This window comes from Pleurodeles waltl, chromosome 8 (assembly GCF_031143425.1).
Source record: "Pleurodeles waltl isolate 20211129_DDA chromosome 8, aPleWal1.hap1.20221129, whole genome shotgun sequence".
NCBI lineage: Eukaryota > Metazoa > Chordata > Amphibia > Caudata > Salamandridae > Pleurodeles > Pleurodeles waltl.
In genome coordinates, this window is record NC_090447.1 from 166430916 (window position 1) to 166451209 (window position 20294).

Below are 20294 nucleotides of genomic sequence, written 5' to 3' on the forward strand. Positions count from 1 at the left end.
TCCAGTTTGGAAGCCCAGCACACTTTACACCTGTGATAGTGATCACTATCACCTGATATGGTCCTTTCCACTGAGGCTCCAAACTTGATTTGCTCACGTGCTTTTGTATCACAACCCAATCACCAGCCTTTAGGTTGTGTCCTTGGCTTTGAGGCGCTTGTAGTGTGGTAGGTTCCACCTGATGAGAGAAAGATCGAACCATATCAGCTAGACCCTTGCAGTATTCTACCACCATATCATCTGTAATGTTCACAAGAGCATTTGTAGGTACAGCTGGCAATCTCACAGCCCTTTCCATGAGGATTTCATGGGGTGACATACCTGTTTTCCTGTCAGGGGTGCTTCTCATTGACATCAGAACCAACGGCTAAGCATCTGGCCATTTCAGATTCATGGATGCACACATTTTTGCCAATCTCGATTTCAGAGTGACATTAATTTGTTCTACGAGTCCTGAAGCTTCTGGGTGGTAACTGCAATGGAGGTTCTGGTCAATGTTTAAGACTGAACATAGCAACTTAATCACTTCATTGTTGAAGTGGCTTCCCCTTTCTGATTCCAAAGAGACTGGAAACCTGAAACGAGGAATTAACTCCCTAGGCAGTAATTTTGCCTTTGTAAGACTGTCATTTCTCAGTGTAGGGTACGCCTCAATCCAATGACTGAAAATGCACACAATCACCAACAAGTACTTCAAACCAGCACACGTAGGCATCTCAAGGAAATCCATTTGCATTCTGCTAAATAGTCCTCCAGCCATGCCAATATGTCCCATATTGCCCACTGTCCCAACATTCATTTGTTGACAAACATTGCACCTATGGCAAATTGCTTCAGCAACCTGTCTAAACTTTGGACTAAGCCAGTGTTGCTTAAAACATCGGACCATAGCATCCCTCCCTACATGAGCTTGTCCATGATAGTATCTGACCATTTGAGTCTGTAAACTGTTAGGCAATACTACCTTTCCTTCTCCTGTAACCCAGATATTATTATCCCTCTGGGTGCATTTTAGCTTTTGCCATTCTCTGCACTCGTCTTTAGAAATGTTATCTTGAAGAGTCTTTAACTCCTTTAAAGTGTCAATAATTTGCATGGTAAAATTTGAATAAATGTCATAATTGTCAGGCAACAATTTCCAGTTTCCTTTGAAAGATATGCTGTTCAAGGCTCAAAATTCTACGTCTTGATCTGCATATGTTTTACCCATTGACACGTAATCTTGTGATGTCTGATGTGCATTGCATTTCACCACAGTAACCCTTTCGGGCATTTGAATGGCTTGTAACAACTCATTAATTCTTTCACCATGTCTTATTGGTGAACCAGAAGAGGTAAGGAAAGCCCTAGGTGACCATAAATGGCCAAAGTTGTGAACAATGCCGAATCCACTTTGGCTCTCTGTGAAAATTGTGACTTTCATTTGAGTTGAAATGTGGCAGGCTCTAGTAAGAGCTACCAATTCAGCCACTTGTGCAGAAAACACTCCTCAAAGCCATGAAGCTTCCAGTTTAGCAGCAACAGTATATACTGAGTATCCTGCTCTCAGAGTACCTACATTATCTCTCAGGCAGGAACCATCAAAGAAAATAATTTTGTCATTCTCTTCCAGACAAGTATCACTAATGTCAACTCTGGGTTTCATGCATAATTCTGTAATTTCCAAAGAATCATGTTCAGGGTTATCCAATTTGTCAGTGATAATATTTTCATTCGGCGGTAAGGTTGCTGGGTTAAGCACCGTACATCTTTTAATAGTAACATTAGAAGCCCCCAAGATTGCGGTCTCATATCTGATCAGCCTAGAGCTGGTCAGATACTGGGTTTTAGACCTAGCAAGCAAAATCTCAATTGAATGTGGAACCATAACAGTGAGAGGATAACCCATCACTATGCTCTCGCTCTGAGCGAGGCTCTGCTCTACTGCTGCAATGGTCTGCAAACATCCTGGTAAGGCTGCTGCAACTGGATCCAAAGTGGCCAAAAAATGTGCCACTGGGTGATTCACACCGCCATGAGTATGAGTCAAGACAGACAAAGAACATGTATCACGTTCATGAGAGAACAGTAGAAAGGGTTTTGTGTAATCAGGCATACCTAAAGCTGGAGCTTGACACAAACTCTCTTTCAGATCAATAAATGCTTTCTTACAAGCTGCATCCATCGATAAAGGATCAGAAAAATCTTTATGTGTCAATTTCTGTAGGGGTTTTGAAAGTTCTCCAAACTTTGGAATCCATTGGCGGAAGTAGCCAACCATTCCCAAAAACATCCTCACGTCTTTCTGTGTATTTGGTATTGGCATTTGCAAAATGTGGAGCTTCTCTTTCCCTGGATATTTTCCTAGTTCCTTTCTCAATCAAATGACCTAAGTATTTCACCTCTTTCTGACAGTATTGTAATTTAAACGGAGACACTTTATGACCATTATCCCCCAGAAAGTTTAACAAAGCAATTGTATCATATTTACACCCTTCCTTTGTCCTGGAAGCAACCAGTAGATCATAGATATATTGTACCAAAGTAGACTGGTAAGGCATCACTAATGATTCCAAATTCTTTTTCAAGATATGGTTGAAAATGGATGGTGACTTTGAAAACCCTTGTGGTATTCTGCACCGACAATAGACTTATTAAGAAATTTAAAACCCTACTCATGAAGAGGCACAGAAAATAATGTTTGACATAGGTCTATCACAGTAAGTCATTCAGCATCATATGGGATCTGAAACATAATCACAGCTGGATTTGGTACAATTGGGCAACATTTGACCATTATGTCATTTATTTTTCTCAAATCCTGCACAAGTCGAATTTGCCCACATGGTTTTCTCAGACCCATTATTGGTGAATTACATGGACTGCTCAACACTTCTTTCAAAATTCCTTACTCCACAAATTGTTCAATTAAGGGTTTCACACCCTTGATTGCATCTATTGGTATTGGATATTGTGGAGTCTGAGGGAAAACTGCATTGGGCTTAATTGAGACTTTAACTGGCTCTACTCATTTTATTAACCCAATGTCCTTCCCTGAAAGATCCCAAACTTTAGATGTAACAGTTTTCTGTAAATCAACATGAAGTTCTTTCACATCAAAAACTGGAAATAAATTAATCAAAGGAGGTTCTTCGACTTCTGACTCATTGTTTTCTGGCTCATCAAAACTAATCAGTAGAAATTCTTCTGTCAACGCTGGCTCATTGTCAACAGAAATGATCGGATTCTTCTCGTTATCACTGTTTAAATTTTGATACCCTCGTCTGAACAAGTAATTGAACATCTTGTTTTGCACAACTGATCCCTTCCCAGTAAGGACACCGGACTCAAATCGCAAACCACGAACTTGTGTAAACTCCTAGACTTTCCAGTTTTTACCAAAACAGGTTCTATAATTGGGTTTGTCAAATATTGATTTGCTACTCCCACAATCTGGATGGTTTTTCGTTTTAAAGGTAAATCTGGAACCTCTGCTGATCTCACTGTCAAGCGTGTAGCTCTAGTGTCAACCAGAAAAGAGACTTTATGACCATGCACTTTTCCCTTAACATAAGGACCTTTCTGATTCACCTCTAACGAACCAGCCAACACACAGTCCTCCTCATCTGAGCTATCAAACACCCAAGCATCGTTTATTCCATCTTCACGGTGTAAAGGAAATTGGTGAACTGCATTATTACTCTGGTTTACTTTTTGACCTGTGACCATTTGAGAAAGCCTCACCTGTTGCTGATCCATAGTAGATTGTGGTACCTGAAATTGTCTAGACATTTGAATTTGTTGTGGAGGTACCATCCGCACTTGTGGTTGCATCTGTTTTATCTGGGGCACTTGTGGCTGCATCTATTGTAACTGGGGCAATTGTACTTGTTGTACTTGCGGTTGTACAGTTTGCATGAGCTGCATGGGCTGTAAGAGTTGGAAACCTTGCATCGGATTTACATTATTCTGTAAATTTGGATTTTGACCTCTCATTCTTGGTCCTCTCATAATCTGAAAAGTATTGACACCATTCATCAGTTGAACAACACCTTCCTGATTTACCATTGGACACTGTCTTTTCCAATGTCCGACGCCTCTGGAAATGTGACAAGGAAACATTCTCTTACCTTGTGGCTCTCCTTGTATCATTACATAATTCAAATCAACACTGTGGTTAACCTTTCTTATTGTCATTCCTCCATGTCTTCTACCTCTGCCTTGATTTTTCAACATACTGCTTCCCTGCTACTGTTGTTGGACTGGAAATCCTCCCTGAATTCCTGACTGTGCTGCCTTAATCTGCATCACCATTGTCTTTTCCTTCAACTTTTTCAGTTTCAATTCAATCTCATCTTTGCAGTATTTCGCATACTGCAACACCTCATCAATCAGCTTTGCCTGCCAACAAATCAAATGACTCTTAATCATCTGACTAATTTCTGGTCTGAGTCCTTCAACAAATCTGAACACAAAATGAATCATGTCTTTCGGCTCAATTGTTTCTGTACCACTGTAATGTTTAAATGCTTTTAACAACCTCTCATAGTAAGCATTAATTGATCCATTCACTTCCTGGGCTGTCCTGTCTATTCGTTGCCAATCAATATTCTTGGGCGAAATTCTTGTTTTCAGAAACTCAATGACTGTATAGTAATATTACATTACTTCAGGAGATAGTGCACTGAATCTCTCTGTGGCTCACTCGTTGGCCAATCTACACTCCTCTTACACTCGATCCACAAGTCTGCTGGAACAATTATTTCTAGGAGAGTATTTAAGTCTTCCCACAGGCATTTTGCAAGTTTCACAAACCTGATTTGATCTAGTCCCTACATAGGTGTCTGCCTAACACCAGTGTTTTGACTCATTAATACAGACATGTCTGTCTGCATGCCTGTTAAAGGAGTGTACTTAGGAATTGCCTATGGCTGTATTTGAGGCAGCAATAGTGAAGTTGGTCCTGTCTGGATCAACATCGGTTTCTGGAAAGCCTGTCCAGTGGGCACTACTAGATTAGTAGTTGTGTCCACAATTGGTACATCTGGATAAACCCGAGGAATATTGGACTGTGGTAACTGTACAGAGTCATTCGGTAGATTGAGGCTACTCTGCATTGGTATCTGCACTAGAGGAGGACTGGTCTGTACTGAACTCTGTGTCATTTTAGAATTAACTTGTATGAAACTCTCTGTCATGTTATTCTGTATAGAACTCTGCACTAAGTTCTGTGTCGAACTCCGTGTCACTGTAATTGGTATTGGTGCAGTAGGATTTGTGCCAGTAGTACTCGGACCTTCTTGAGCCACATATCGTGGCAGATGATTTCTCAATAACTGAAAAATAATCTCATCATCGTCTGATTCTTCATTATTTGTCAAAGACTTCTCAGGTTCTTTTGATTTCTGCTCCTCATCTCTTGAAGAGGAACTCCTTTTAGATTTCTTAGAAGCTTTCTTTGCATCCTTTTCACTTTCTTGAGAATTACCAGGAAATAACCTAATCCACTGTAAGGTTTCCAACCTCCATTGTCTTTGGTCATTATCCCACCTAGCTTCTGCCAATGACTTCTCTGCTTTTCCCATTTTACGCTCAAATGTCAATGCCTGTTGTCTAGCTATCAGCTCCCTGACCACTAATGCTTCAAACTGAGCTGGACTTGGTTGAGGTATTAGATCGTACATCACCTGTCTCAGATTCTTCAGAATTCTCAAATTAAATGTTTCATTTTCATTAAACACTAAACACCCTTCTTTCTCTGTAATCTTAACTCAATGTTTTAGCAAAAGGCAGGCTCCGGTACCTTTCTCTTCAATTACAATGTATGCCGGAGTACCTTCTGGCGGACAAATTTCTCCTCGCCTAGCTGGAAGATACTCGCCTCCTTTAAGCGCACTTTTTAAAGCCTTGAAAAATTTATTTTCACAAATGTATTTCAAAAATCAATAATCAGGAAGTGACTTTTTATCCCACAATCCTCTTCGTCACCTACTCATCCAAATGCGCTTCACGATTGTCCACCAATCCGTGCGCGACCCTTCTCATTAACTGACCTGTCCCAGTGCAGCACAAAAATGACACACACAGTGGCTGACAAAGTCTTGCAGCTTGTCCTCGTAAACTCAAAAACACTCAAAACTAAAGCGAAATTATTTGCAAGCACTTCAACAATACAAATAATAGCAATATCTGTCTGTTTACTATAGGTAAAGGAAATCACAATTGCTTTGGCAACCTTACGGAAATTTTCACTGACGGCGTTTCGCTCTTGCAGCTAGAGCTTTCTTTCTCAGTTCCCCAGAATCACAAGAAAATTTGACCCGCAAATTTACTCTCAGCTGATCAATAGATCTGTCCTGGTACACATAGAACTTGTCAAATCTCAGTCCAAAAAATCTGTCATTCAATTTAACTCACAATCTCGACTTGCCAACCACTCCAGATTGGCCTACCAAACAGAGAAATTACAACAAAATTCCCAAGTGTCTTCACTACACTTTTAATATACTCCGGAGTCTTAGACCCATCTGCGAGGTCCGTTAACCATTTCCACAACTGCGCAGATAATTTTGAGCACCAAGCACCACACACATGAAGTTCGCTGACTTCCCTTCTCTCACACTTCGGAGTACACCAACTCCTTCTACATTTGGAGGACGCCGACTCCTCTAAAATCTCACAAATAACTCAATTAATCTGCAAATTAGCAAAAGCAGTGCAAGTGCATAACCTACTTCATTCTTTCTTACTATCGAAATGTTGAGAACACTCCTATCTATTTAGACAAGTTCCAAGGATCGGGGAAAGTCATTTGGGGCATTTAGGAACACATCTTCTCCATGTTATTCATCATTTAAAAAACAACAATAATTAATACAAGCAATTATCTTATGCTACTAATGACGTAATACAAAGAGACATAAACCATCAAATTCTGTTACCAAAACTGCGGGAGGGCAGCACGGCTATCTAAAGTTATGATAAACTAGAAAGCGGATGCACCTCTAAGGTCGATGAACCTTTTATGCTGCTTTGTAGAATACGTCATTCATAAAGAAACCAAATACAAAACAATGCAATATACATCATTAGAAAGCCAATAAAAAACACACCATGACCAATTTGATCACGAATAACCACACGAGTCTATTAAGAATTAAAATATTTATTTCCCTCTATTAACCAAGCTAATGTCACGAATATTAATCTCAAAACCAAATGATACATGTAAAGAAACAATACAGGCTGACCAAGCGGCGAAAGAATCTAAGCTTAAAGAATGTGGCGAGAACAATAATTTCAATAGAGAATACACAAATTAACAGCAATTATGTTTCAGCGAGGGTAATTGAATACATTGAATCAACTCAAGATATATGTCAATGACTGTTCATAAGTATGAAAGTATTACCTCACTAACCACTGATTTGCGTTAGCATATTGGGCTTCATGCAAAAGTTTTAGTAACACTAATTTAGAAAACACTTAACTATGGTGCTATCAAATTAAGCGGCAGTTGGTACCTGTAAAACAAAAGACAAAGAGCAAGACACAAAAAGGTATAGTTACCTATCCTACTTGGAACAGCAGTCAGCTTAGCTTCTTCAAGGGGACAGCAGCGTCAGGATCAGGACAGGAACAGGGAAGATGGAGACAGTTTAGAAGTTTGGACTAAATAATTACTAAACCATCAGGCTATTAGTTCATCGTAGAACAGGTAAGTTAAACTCAGAAAATAACAAAGTACCAGGAAGTCAGTAGACTATCTGGTAAGGCATAAAGTAGCTACTCCAATAAGAATCGTAATAGAATAATACTGGAATGAGCTAGAGTCTCTCAGTGTAGTCTTGTTATATTAAAAGAAAATACATTTGCCATTGGTTAGAAAAGTCAGGCGAAGAAAGAACAACCAATTACAAAGACATTAGATATTGACATTACATTCTATGCTTCTCTTCTAAACGTTCACGGGATTCTGTGCTGATAACATTGCGCTGTGGCCTTGCTCTGCTTCAGGCCCAGCAGAGAACAAGAAATACTCATATTATTTCAGCATTTTAGTTTTAGAGAAGATAATTTAACCCCTAACATAACGGTAGCACATTATTCTGTTCGTTTTCGTGTAGGCCTCGATGGTGGCCAAAAAAGGAAGCACTTTTTTTATTGCACCTAAATTTCAATGTTATACATTTTATATATTAAAACATAAGTATGATTACGAGTGCGAAAAATATTTGTGTAAATTTCAGCGCTCAAAGTATCATGAGAGGAGTTCCCTCATTTGCATGGGGACGTGGCCTCATGCAAATGAGGGAATCCCTTCACTTCTGTGCCCACAGCGTATCATACGCACGGGCACAGAGGCAAAGAAACTGTCAGGCGACGCACTGACAGTATGCCACCTAAAAGGTGGTGCACTGTCAGTGCGCCCCCTAATGGCAGCCTTCTGAAGAGGGCAAAGGTGGTAGCATGGACCCCCAGACATCCTCTTGCAGACGGTTGCAGTCACTCACTTCACCCACCTGCAAAGGGATCACTAACCCCTCCTAAAAGTGCAGGTGGATTACCGCCTGCACTGTGACAGATGGAGCGGCTTCAATGTAGCTGCTCCTTTTTTCACATGAATGCGCTGACCCCAGGGTAGCTGAGTTTGCGGCTGCCCTGGGGGCTGCGCATTCATCCCAATACAATGCATTTTCCTTGTTTGCACTGGACACACCTTCTAAAAGGTTTGCCCGGTGCAAACAAGGAAAATGCGCTGTATCTGTGATATGGCCTGTGGTGTTCCACCCTTTGGCCCTCAACACACTCTGGGCCTCATTTACTAGGAAATTACCCAGTGTGGCGCTGAATGCCAGCTTGCTGTGCTGCATCATTTTGAAAGTGTAGGGATGCATCGTATTTACAAAAATATGACGCATCTTTGTACTTTCCTCATCGCCGGCGCACAAACCGCTGCCTAGCGCCAACTCAGGTACCGTTATGCCATGGTGCAAGGGTGCCTGTGTTGCAGACATGATTGTTTATGTACAGGGAGGGACACCTTCCTGCACATAAACAATCATTAATGATGTTTTCCTCTGTCTATGTGTGCTGCAAAGTGCAGCACACATAGAGGAAAAAAGGGGAGAAATAATGTTATTTCTCCCCGTTGCACCACTTTAATGCCACCCCTGAGGTGGAGTAAGAATCTAATGCATTTCCAACCTTGTAAATCTGGGAATGCATCAGATTCCGTCAGGTTCCAGGGGTGTTGCGTGGGAACACCCACAACAACACCCATGGAAAGAACCTTTCTCGCAGAGTTATGCGTGAAAGGGGGCCATATTTGCAAGGCCATGAAAAGCCACGCAAGGTGGCTTTGTGTGGCATTGTAAACATAGGCCAGCACACTGCATCACTAGAGCATAAAAAAATGACGCAGTGTGCCACTAGGGCCTTGTAAATGAGGCCCTCTCTTTGGATTTAAGAATTTTACAGATTTGTATTACAGAAAATAAACAAATCTTTTAGAGCACTCTCTCCTTTCTGTTCTGCTCCTGCCTTCATCTGAGGCCAAGCAAAGCAAAGACAGCGCTAGGAGTGCTATAGAGGGCAAACTAGCAGGGACATCTCTAGAAGTGCTTTGGGGAGACACGCAAGGGGCAAGAGCCAAAAATGGTGGGGCCACCTACAATGGGCAAAATGAAAATTGTATGCACGTTTGTGATATGTATAGGCACTCACACTAACACACACACACACATACATACAGATACAGAAAGTAATTTAAACATTTTATGCAGACTGAATTTAATATCACTGAAGTCTGCGGTAGTGGAAACGATCTACGGAGAGTCTCAGTCATTCTAGTTCTGTTCTTCACACCACTTTCTTCTCCAGCCTCTTGGTTAGACACCCCCTTTTCTCTTGATATCTTTCTGAAACTGTCCCTCTTCATATCATATCACACACCTGATCTTGTTTCTCTTCAGCACCTTCTTTGTACTATCTCCTGCACCTACCTCTGTGCATCTCCCATCCCCACACAAAACGCACCCACACATCTGTAAGCACTGGCTTTTTATAGAATCACATTTACCATTGGCACACCTGACAATTGCTGTGTGCGCTCCACAAAGAGGCCAAGGATTGTATGCTCAATTATTCTGAACCTCTTTATGAACCACGGACGACCACTGTGATAAATTCACACTGCCTTTAGCCTGAACACCACAGGTCTCAGTCGTAGCCCAATATAAGCATCCACAACCTGAACTCAAACGGGTACATAGAAGACAGAGGCTTCGCAGTACACACTGTACATTAGTAATATGAGCATGAAAAAAAATACAGAAACAAATCCTGGAAAAAAATAGAATACTCTTAAGGAATTCAATAGTAAGTGAAACTTGAAATGCAAACAGTAACAAAATCACTCTTCAAGGATGTGAAACCTTTAAGGAGCTGCAGCCTTTGCCTGGTAATGTGACAGGGTTTGGCAGCACAATCACAGATAAGGCACTGACCCCACCATGCCCCCACTAAAAACCAGGGCAGAAGAGTAGCAGCTGCTGTCCCATGCTTGTAGCTAACTGACGCCCATGGACATACATTTTTAGCACAAAGAATTCACGTTTTTATTGCAAATGTGCGATAGGGCGAGGTCTTTCGAGATCACTGGGTGATATTAGAAACTACTGTACAGGTGTTTTACCCGAGGCAAGACCAATTAAATGTGGAAAGGCATCACATATCATAGATTTTAAAGTCAGATTTGGGAAGGTGTCGTATAAATGGTTCTCATCACAAGCGTGCATGGATTTAAATCTACTTTTAAGCTTTGGAACATGGGGCCTCTAACAACACTGGGATATTTTCTAAAGCGAGAAACACGGTCCCCGAATGTTTATAAAGTGCAAATACGCTCTTCTAAAGCAGAGCCAAGATCGCATCTGAAGGACGCTAAAGCTTCCTAAATGTATTCCAAATTATACTGCGCGCATTGTTAAGCGATGAAACTGGTTAATATTTAAAGGAAATGTTTTATATGCTCAGCAGCTACATTAGGATTATTTTGTGGCAACATAGTTAGGGTAAACAAACCCACGTGTTGTCTCTCTGCAGAGGATGAAACTTATTTTTAATTCTCGCTTCTTTAAAGAGCGTCATCAGCACGGAGGCACAGCTCATCTTGTCGAGCCCACCCCGAAGTCGAACGTCAGAAGGAGTCAAACTGGTAAGGCTGGCAGTACAGGAAATTAAAGTGTTTGCCACCAGGTGGATGAGAAATGTTGAATATTAACAACAACAACAATAATTTATAAAGCGTTATAGATACTCCGAAGAATATCCCGGCGCTAGGAGTATAGGGAAGGAATTTAAAGCAGATTAGTAAACCAAGTCTTAATTTTTTCTTAAATGCCAATCCAGACATTTCAAGGGGCAACTCAAGAGGTAATTTATCTCAGGTAGTGGGCCCCACAAAAGCCAAAGAACAACCACCCTTTGACCGATTGTTAATGCTTGGCTCCAGCGACAAGGCCAATTGAGAGGGGCGTAGCTCCCTCATGGGTGCATATAACTGTAATCTAGCTTCAAGATATTGAGGGTCCACATGATGTAAGGCTCTGTCAAAAATCACCGACAAGCCATCTGACTGAAAGAGACGGGGCTTTTCAGCTGTGCTTGAGTAGAAGCAGGTCCCCTTTAGACCGACATGGGACTATCCTATCTGTGACTGTTTGTTATTCTGCAGATAGAGCTTCAGTTGAAAGGAAAGGGGAGGTGACTTCAAGAAAAACACATTTATGAGGTATTTTAACGCAGTATACCTCAAAACCGTGCATTTAATTTGGGAGACTTCACAGACGATTTGTTTTATTCCTAAAATGTATTGAGTTTGTTGAATACTTTGGTCCAACAGAAGGCAATGTTAAACACAAGTATGTGACAGCTATTGTGGTATCATTTACTTTAAAGGATGCATTTGTTGAAGGTTCCAGGTATTCTCCACGTATTTGTGTTTTTTGGGTAAGCTATTTGTGTTTTTTAAGTAAGTGAATGGCTCCACTTGGTTAAGTGATGGGAGAAGAAATTAGGAGTGACCCCTCAGGGCTAAGGGGAAGGGTTATTTTTTTATGCACCATCCTTCTGCAGATAAAGCATCCAGGTGTTGTTGTCTAATTATTACAAAAGGTAATGAATTTAGAAAATAATTGTGCGTTTGTTTATGCTGGGGATAATGTGTTTTTGTTTCCTCTTCTTTGACTCCTGGGGATTGGCTCTCTGCTGTTATTAGCGAAGACCTTTAAACCCATGACTGCACAGTACACAATTACCCCAGTATTTTGAGTAATGTCATCAAGAATGAAGAATAACAGTGATCTGTATATTTCTGCACTATTTTTCTATGTCATTTCCGACTTTTAGCACATTTTCTGTGACATTGTTCTACAGTTTGGATCTGGCAAATTGGTCCACAGAAACGTCTGAAGAAATTCACTATGCTGTAATACCACTTGTTTAATTCTTGATTCGGCAGGTAACGCCAATTACTGTTTGAGTTAAGAAATTTCATAGAGCCTTGAACTCCACGGAAAGGATGAATTGCGCACTCTAATGTACAAGAGACAATAAAGTTCATTTAAATGTGTATTCTTTCCATGGCAGGCCATGTTATCTTTGAGAGCGACAGTGGATGCTTTTGCAAGATACCCGGTGCTGATACAGCAAGAACTGGCAAAGGTTGGTTGGTATGAATGGTATGTTCAATTTAAATTAATTTGAAAATAAGATATATCCTCACCTTGTGATATAAGCACTTCTGTGAAACGAGACTGTCACTTTCCTCATGTACTTGCCCTTCTAGTGAACGTTGTGTTGTCTGGTCTGTCTCCCCCTTTCCATTTTCCATGTATTTGTATGAGTTGTACTGTCTTCTTCTGTTGTTCCCTTTCCTATCTTGTTGGACAGCATCACAGGTTCATATTTGATAAATCAGCGATGTCAAGTGAAGAGAGGTATATTTTAGTCAATAACAAATGTATGATGGAACAACTAATGCGAGAATCACGCATCCCTAAACAACACGGTCAGAACAACGACCACGTTGTTGTAAAAGTATGCCTAATAAAGGCATGTGTGGTATGCCACTCCCCACCCACCCGAAAAACACAACTATCCCAACCCCCCCACCCACCTTAAATACACAACGACCCCACCCACTCTAAAAACACTAGTACCCGACCCCCACTTGTGCTAAAAACACAAATACTCCGACCCCCCACCTGCCCTAAAAATACAAGTACCCAACCCCCCACCTGCCCTAAAAACATAACTACCCCTACCCCCCACCCACCCTAAAAACACAAGTATCCCAACTCCCACCCGTCCTAAAAACACAACTACCCCGTCCCCTCACCTGCCCTAAAAACATAACTACGTCAACCCCCATCCGCCCTAAAAACATGACTACTGCGACCCACCCACCTGCCCTAAAAATATAACTACCCCAACCCCCTGCCACCTGCCCTAACAATATAACTACCCTGAACCCCCACCCTGCCCCTTAAAAAAATGGCACCACCCACCCTAAAAACAAAACTACCCAACCCGCCACCTGCCCTAAAAACAAAACTACCTGACCCACCCACCCACGGTAAAAACACTACTACCCCGTCCCCACCAGCCCTAAAGATCACTACTACCTGACCCCCCACCACCAGCCCTAAAAACATACCTACCCTGAGCCCCCACCACCCACCCTAAACACAAACCTACTCTACCCCCACCATCCGCCCTAAAAACATAACTACCTGACCCCACCCCACACCCACCCTGAAAACATAACTACCCAGCTCCCAACTCCCCCTTAAAAAAACAAATGGCACCACCCACCCTAAAAACATAGCTACCCCAACTCCCACCCAACCTAAAAACATAACTACCCGACCCCCACACCTGCCCTAAAAACATAACGACCCCGATCCCCCACCTACCCTAAAAACACAAGTACCCCAACCCCCACCACCCAGCCTTAAAACACTACTACCCGACCCCCCACCATCCTTGAAAACATAACTACCCCAACCTCTCCACGTGCCCTAAAAACATGACTACCTGACCCCCACATGCCCAAAAAACATAACTACCCTGACCCCACACTCCTGCCCCTTAAAAAAATGCCACCACCACCCTAACAACATAAGTACCTGACCCTGCCCTAAAAACACACCTACCCCGACTCCCTCACCTGCCCTAGAAACATAACTACCCTGACCCTAGCCCTAAAAACATAACTACCCGACCTAAAACACAACTACGCCGACCTCCCACCACCTGCCCTATAAATACAACTACCCGACCCCCCACCCACCCTAAGAACACAAGTACCCCAACCCTCCCTAAAAACAACACTACCTGACCCCACACTCACCCTCAAAACATAACTACCTGACCCACCCTAAAAACACAACTACCCCGACCCCCCACCACCCGCCCTATAAATACAACCACCCCTCACCCACCCTAAAAACACAAGTACCCCAACCCCCCACCTAAAAACACTACTACCCCAACCTTCCCACCCGCTCTAAAAACATAACTACCCGCCCCACTACCCACCTTGAAAATATAACTGCCCTGACCCCTCGCCCAAGCTAAAAACATAACTACCTCAACACCCCCCCGCTCTAAAAACATAACTACCCCGAACTCCCACCCACCTCAAAAACACAAGTACCCCGACCCCCCACCACTCACCCTAAAAACACTACTACCCCAACCCCCCACTCGCCCTAAAAAACATAACTACCCTGACCACCCACCCCTGCCCCTTAAAAAAAAATTCCCAACTCCCCCAACCCTGCCCCAGCACCACTTACCTGACTGCGTCCTCTCCCTATGCACTCTCCCTTTTTCTCTGCCTTAACCACGCATCTGCGTTGTTCAGCACATGTGTGGTTAAGGCAGAGAAAAACTCCTGAGTTGTTCGGGCAAGCGTCATTCCGCTTGTGATGTAAACAACATTGTTGTTTCGGACTCGTTGTTCCCGGCTTTTCCCGTGCTATTGCATTACTATAACTATTATGCAATGGGCCCTGGTGAAAGTAAGGAAATGGCCTCTTTGAATGTTGCTGTGGTAGTAAAATACAACAATTATCAGGATTCAAATGGACCCCTCACTGCTCTGGGCCCCGATGTCATTGAATTTGTTCACCAATGATGGCTACGTCCCTGTCCAACTGCAGCATTTGTGGGTTTTTTGCAGCCATCATAGTAGTAGTAAAAGTATGTTATTCAATACCATCAAGCCACATATCTGATTGAAAGCAGCTTTCTTGATAAGTTTTCTTAAGAATATGTGATTGTAGATCGGTTGATAAAATGGGAGCGTCGCCTGGACCAAGTACTTTAGTAATCATTCCTTGGAGCTACTTACCGTATTTAAATGCTATTCGGGAAGGAGATCCGTAAGGTAGTGGTTTGTTCCATTTTTAACTTGAGCCACTGAAATTCTATTTGGTTTGAATTAGGCCTTGGTGAAATTTGTGTCACACCAGCCGAATTAGTGTAATTTTCTTAAATTTGTATTACTCTTTTCATACAAAAGTCTGTAAAAAGTATGCTATTATGTCACATAATATTGTGGTAATTGCTGTAAAAATGTACAGCAAACACACAGAAACAACATGAATGACAGCGCTCAAGTGATGGTTGTTCGCAGTGCTTTTGTTTTTTTCCACTATATTTTTATCTCGAAAATGTAAATGCATCCTGGCACCCAAATTCGATGTAAGTGCTCATTGTGCTAAAAGCAAAAAAAATTGCTTAATATGCCAGATTGCATCTGACATAATTTCACACAATTTTGACAAATTTTCGCACAATTACTCAAAAGCAAATTATGTGATTTTTCTTTTGGGTTTTGAGAAGACTGCTTTTTACTGAATTGTCTAAGTTTCTGTTCATTTTTGAAGTTGTGTGTTTTGATTTCCTGTGGATATTTTAACATTGGGTACTGTACTGTCTGAAGATGAGAATAACTTTACTCTTTTACACTTTTGAAAAGGGCACACATGCGGGTGTTCTACATAGTGGTAGCCATCTTGAGGCAGATTTGCTTCTCTCACCTTTTAAGTCTGGTTAGCAGCTTCTTCAGCTCCTGTAACAAAACATGATGAATCGGAAGCTTGATTTAATCTTAGCTACTGGTAATTAGTTAAAACTTCATTCCACTCAATTACTTTTTTTGCCCACCATGCAAATAAGGTTAGACCAAGCATTTGCAAATCAGCCCTGGTCCTGCTCCAGTAGGAAAGTCCAGCCAATACTGCCAAACGAGGGCCCCTTTGTGCCAAAATACAAGCAGCAATCAAGACCAATGTCAGCCTACTTTGGCCTCTTAGTTGGGTGCAGCATGGTTCCAGTGGCACAGGACCCACATCTGGAGAAACCGTTTTAAACACATAAACCCAATGGAGCTCACCAGCTATAGTTATTTGAAGTAACTATAACTTTTGCCCTAAAGTAACTATAACTCACACCCCAACCATGCACAGTGTTATCATAAATTACATTTCTGATGTTGCAGTGATATTATCATTGATGTCATAGAACATGCCATAAATGATGTAATATGTGAAGTAACTAGCAGTGAATGGCAGATTTTTAGCTTTTTGTTGTACCAAGTGGTTCAGCTAATATCAGGTGTCCTGGCAAGTGAAGGTAATATTGTGACATGCCTCTTTTCAAACTATATTCCTTTATAACGGTATATTTTCTAATTGGATTGACATTACTTACCTTCTGAATGACAAATATATTATGAAAAACTAACAAGCAAAGAAGCACCTCGTCATTGCATAAGTGTAAAACTTGTAATAGTCCATAAATATGTTTGCTCTTGCCACATTATGCCCCCTGCAGGTTCACTGAAATTCTAATGAATAATCACATTGCATGAATACTATTAGAGCTACAGAAGAAATGCAAGTGTTTTATGTACCTTCACAACTATGTGGTAATATTTCAAGTTTTCTTTAAGGAAGTGGCTATTTACACAGCCTCAGGCAAATTAGTATATAATATCTACTGTTTAGCCGTCCACAGGGTAAATTGGATAGAAGATGTAAAGTGTGACCAGCGACTAGGTAAATAGTGTGAACGAGGCCTTTATTTACCCATCCATAAAGAAGAACTCTAGGCAATGGTAGGGTGGTTGTCGTCTTGTAATGGGTATTCATACAAGTGTACAATAGTTTGTACTAAGGTGAGTGTGTGGATGAAGCTCAGAAGTTTACAGATGTAAAATATTTTTAATAAAACCATTTACGTTGTTTTCATAGTCAAATAGGAAATTTATAGGAATCAAATTTGGCTTTCAGGAGTGTAAATATTCGGCACACAGATAGTTTGTGCTGAAGTCTAGGAGTATTTGGCTGTCTGCAAAAAATAATCAGCATTTTTTTAAAGCATGTTACATGAATGTTTTATTCATTTAGCAGATACATTGTTTTTTAATGTTCCTGATCCTCTTTTTCATGATTTGTGATTGCTGGGCTCTTTTTGGCTTTCTTAAGGAAGGCCCTATGATAGCTTTAGGCTTCTTCTTGAAGGGCTTTGCTTCTTATTTCAGACCTAGCAACACAGCAACAGTCAACAAGCCACAGCAAAGAGGGAATACAGAGAGATAGGTGATATCTACAGGGCCACAATAGAGGTCCCTGCAGCCCCCACAGTGTGGGGGGGTCCAGTGTTCCTTGTTTTGGAAGGGGTCCTCTCACCCTCTAAGTCATGCCATCTCATGGCTTGCAAAATGGGGGCAATAGTAAGTATGGAATAAGAAATAGGTAAATACTCAGGAAAGCCTCTCAGCTTTCCAGAGCAGGCCCCTGCAGCGTGTGTGTGTGTGTGTGGGGGGGGGAACCATTCAGGGTTCCTCATTGCGCCCAAGACCAATGAATATCATTGCAATCTGGGAAAGGCCAGAGTCCCTCATCACATTTTGCAAGGGGGTCCAAAAGTTTAGATTAACGTCACATTGGTATCTAGGCCTCGAAGGGAGGGACACTTACAGTAGGCAATTGGTGTTTAGGGACATAGACCCTCTGTACATTTGAAGCAGGTACATTGACACAGTATTTGGGCTTCTGTGAAATGTGGAAGTGAAAGCAGGAGACGGTAAGTAATACATCTGTGTAATTTACAGGAGTTCATTCAGCTGCCTGTGATTTAACACACATTTTCATTAATGTCCTCCCAGAAAACTTAGTTTCAGACATAGATGCTTGTTAGTTCCATGTCATGGGCCTTTCAGCCACACAGATATTGTAATCACCTGCACTTTGGAATATAAATTTCAACTTTTAACATACTAAGCAGTGTTTTAAGTGCGCAAGTTTCTGTCATTGGCAGTGTTGTCTCAGCAAAAGAAATGAAAAAAACAAATCTGAGTGACAAGAGTGACAGTTTTGGAGGCTGTATCTGACTGAAGCCATTGTGCTGGGTAAGGGAGGAATAGGACCATTAGGAAGAGGATGGTGGCACATAGAAGAATATGTGCCAGAAGGTGGACCACCAGGAGGGTTGGGACAACCAGAGCCAAGAGGACCAGGACAAGAAGAACTAGGCCCAAGGTGGCCTAATCTACAAGGACCAGGATTATCAATGCCAGATGGGATCATGAACAAATAGACAATGAGGAACAAGATATGAAAAAGCAGGAATACGGGCTTCAGGACCACGACGTGAAGGATTAGGAGGGCCAAGAGGATGTGCAACAGAGTTACCTGGACCCAATTTACAAGGGCCTGAAGGAACAGAAGGACCAGGGGTGGAAGGAATAGAAGGCTCTGGACCATATTGAAAAGGAGGGCTGGGAGGGCCTGACGCACCGGCCAGGGCCAGTAGGAGGAGATGACCAAGGACTTGAGAAGCAGACCCAGAAAGACCACTACTGGGACAAAAGGACCAGAAATCAGCAGAGCCAGATCGGCCAAGACTGGGGGGACCAAAAAGGGCCAGAATGGCCAAAAGGCAAAGTTTATGATAACATGCACAATAGGACAGGAAGGACCAGGATGATCAGGACCAAGGAACCCAAGAATAGGCTGGGTGCTAAAGCTGATCAATGAGAACGAGGCCCTGGAAAAACTAAATTATAAGGATCAAAAGCAAGAGGAACACGGCAGATGGGCATGTAGTCTTCAGAAGGACCAAGACTATGAATCACCAAAGCAGCACAAGCAAGGCCAGGAAGTGCCAGGATAGTGAGACGAGAGACACAGGCAACCAGAGCCAAAAGGAAAAGTTCTAAGAGGACAAGGAAACAAAGGAGTAGGAGTGCCAGGAAGAGCAGGGCAAAGACGATCAGGACCTTGAGTATCAGGAGCAGGGTGAGGAGAAAAACATGTATCAGGACTAGGGACATCAGGGCTGGGATGACCAAATCCTAGTGGGCCAGATGACAGGGCAAGGAACAAGATGGCTAGAAAGATGAAAAACGGGATGGCCAGGCCCAGGACAACTAGTGCAAGCAGGAGGATGATAAGGTGATATGGAAGCACAAGGACAAGAAGCATAAAGATCAGGACCACATACTGGAAGACTAAGAATATTAGAAGCATGAGGTTTAAGGCCAGTAGGACCAGGGGACCTGAATAAGCTAGAAAGATAAGGTTGCCAATACCAAGGATAGCAGGAGGAACGGACCCAGGAGGACCAGGGTCAGAGCAAGGAGGACTAGAAGGATCAGCACTAAGAGGACCAGGAACAGGCCTAGGAGTGCCAAGGAGACCATGACCATAGGACCAAGTCCAGAGTACCATGTGGATCAGAAAGACCAGGACCAGGGAGTAGCAGGACCAGGCTGAGGACAATCAGGAGGACCAGATCGACCAGACAGACTAAAGGGATTGGACCTGGTTGTTTTGGGGACCAGGGTCAAAATGACAATGCTCAGAAGGACCCAGGCAAGGAGAACCAAGGTCAAGGAGACCCAGACCATTTGGAGCAAAGCCAGAAGGATCATGAGGACAGGGCACAGGGCCAGGAGGACCAGGATGATCCAAACCAGGAAGGCAACAGGTAGGGCAAGACCTAGGATGACCAGAACACAAAAAGACAGGTGGACCCAGCAGACAAGCAGGGCTTGAAACTGATTGTTGGAAATTGGATTTCTGGTTAGCAGAGGTATGCACCCTGTCCAAGCAGGTACCACAATCCTCTTCAGGGTAAGTCAGATACACACCATAAATTAACCTATTGCTATTTGCCAGACTACCGGTGCTCACCCTCTGTTAGCTTGGCACACAGCAGGCAGGCTTAACTTAGGA

The 20294-nt window shown here is 42.3% G+C and overlaps 1 protein-coding gene across 1 annotated transcript in view; it reads left to right on the top strand.

Annotated features, from left to right (window-relative positions):
* Window positions 1-20294, top strand: part of LOC138249505 (cyclic nucleotide-binding domain-containing protein 2-like) — a 611285-nt gene that overhangs the window by 194313 nt on the left and 396678 nt on the right. The window contains exons 5-6 of the mRNA XM_069203460.1: window positions 11123-11197; window positions 12631-12722. Of these exons, the coding sequence (XP_069059561.1) occupies window positions 11123-11197; window positions 12631-12722 (167 nt within the window). The remainder of the gene's footprint in view (window positions 1-11122; window positions 11198-12630; window positions 12723-20294) is intronic.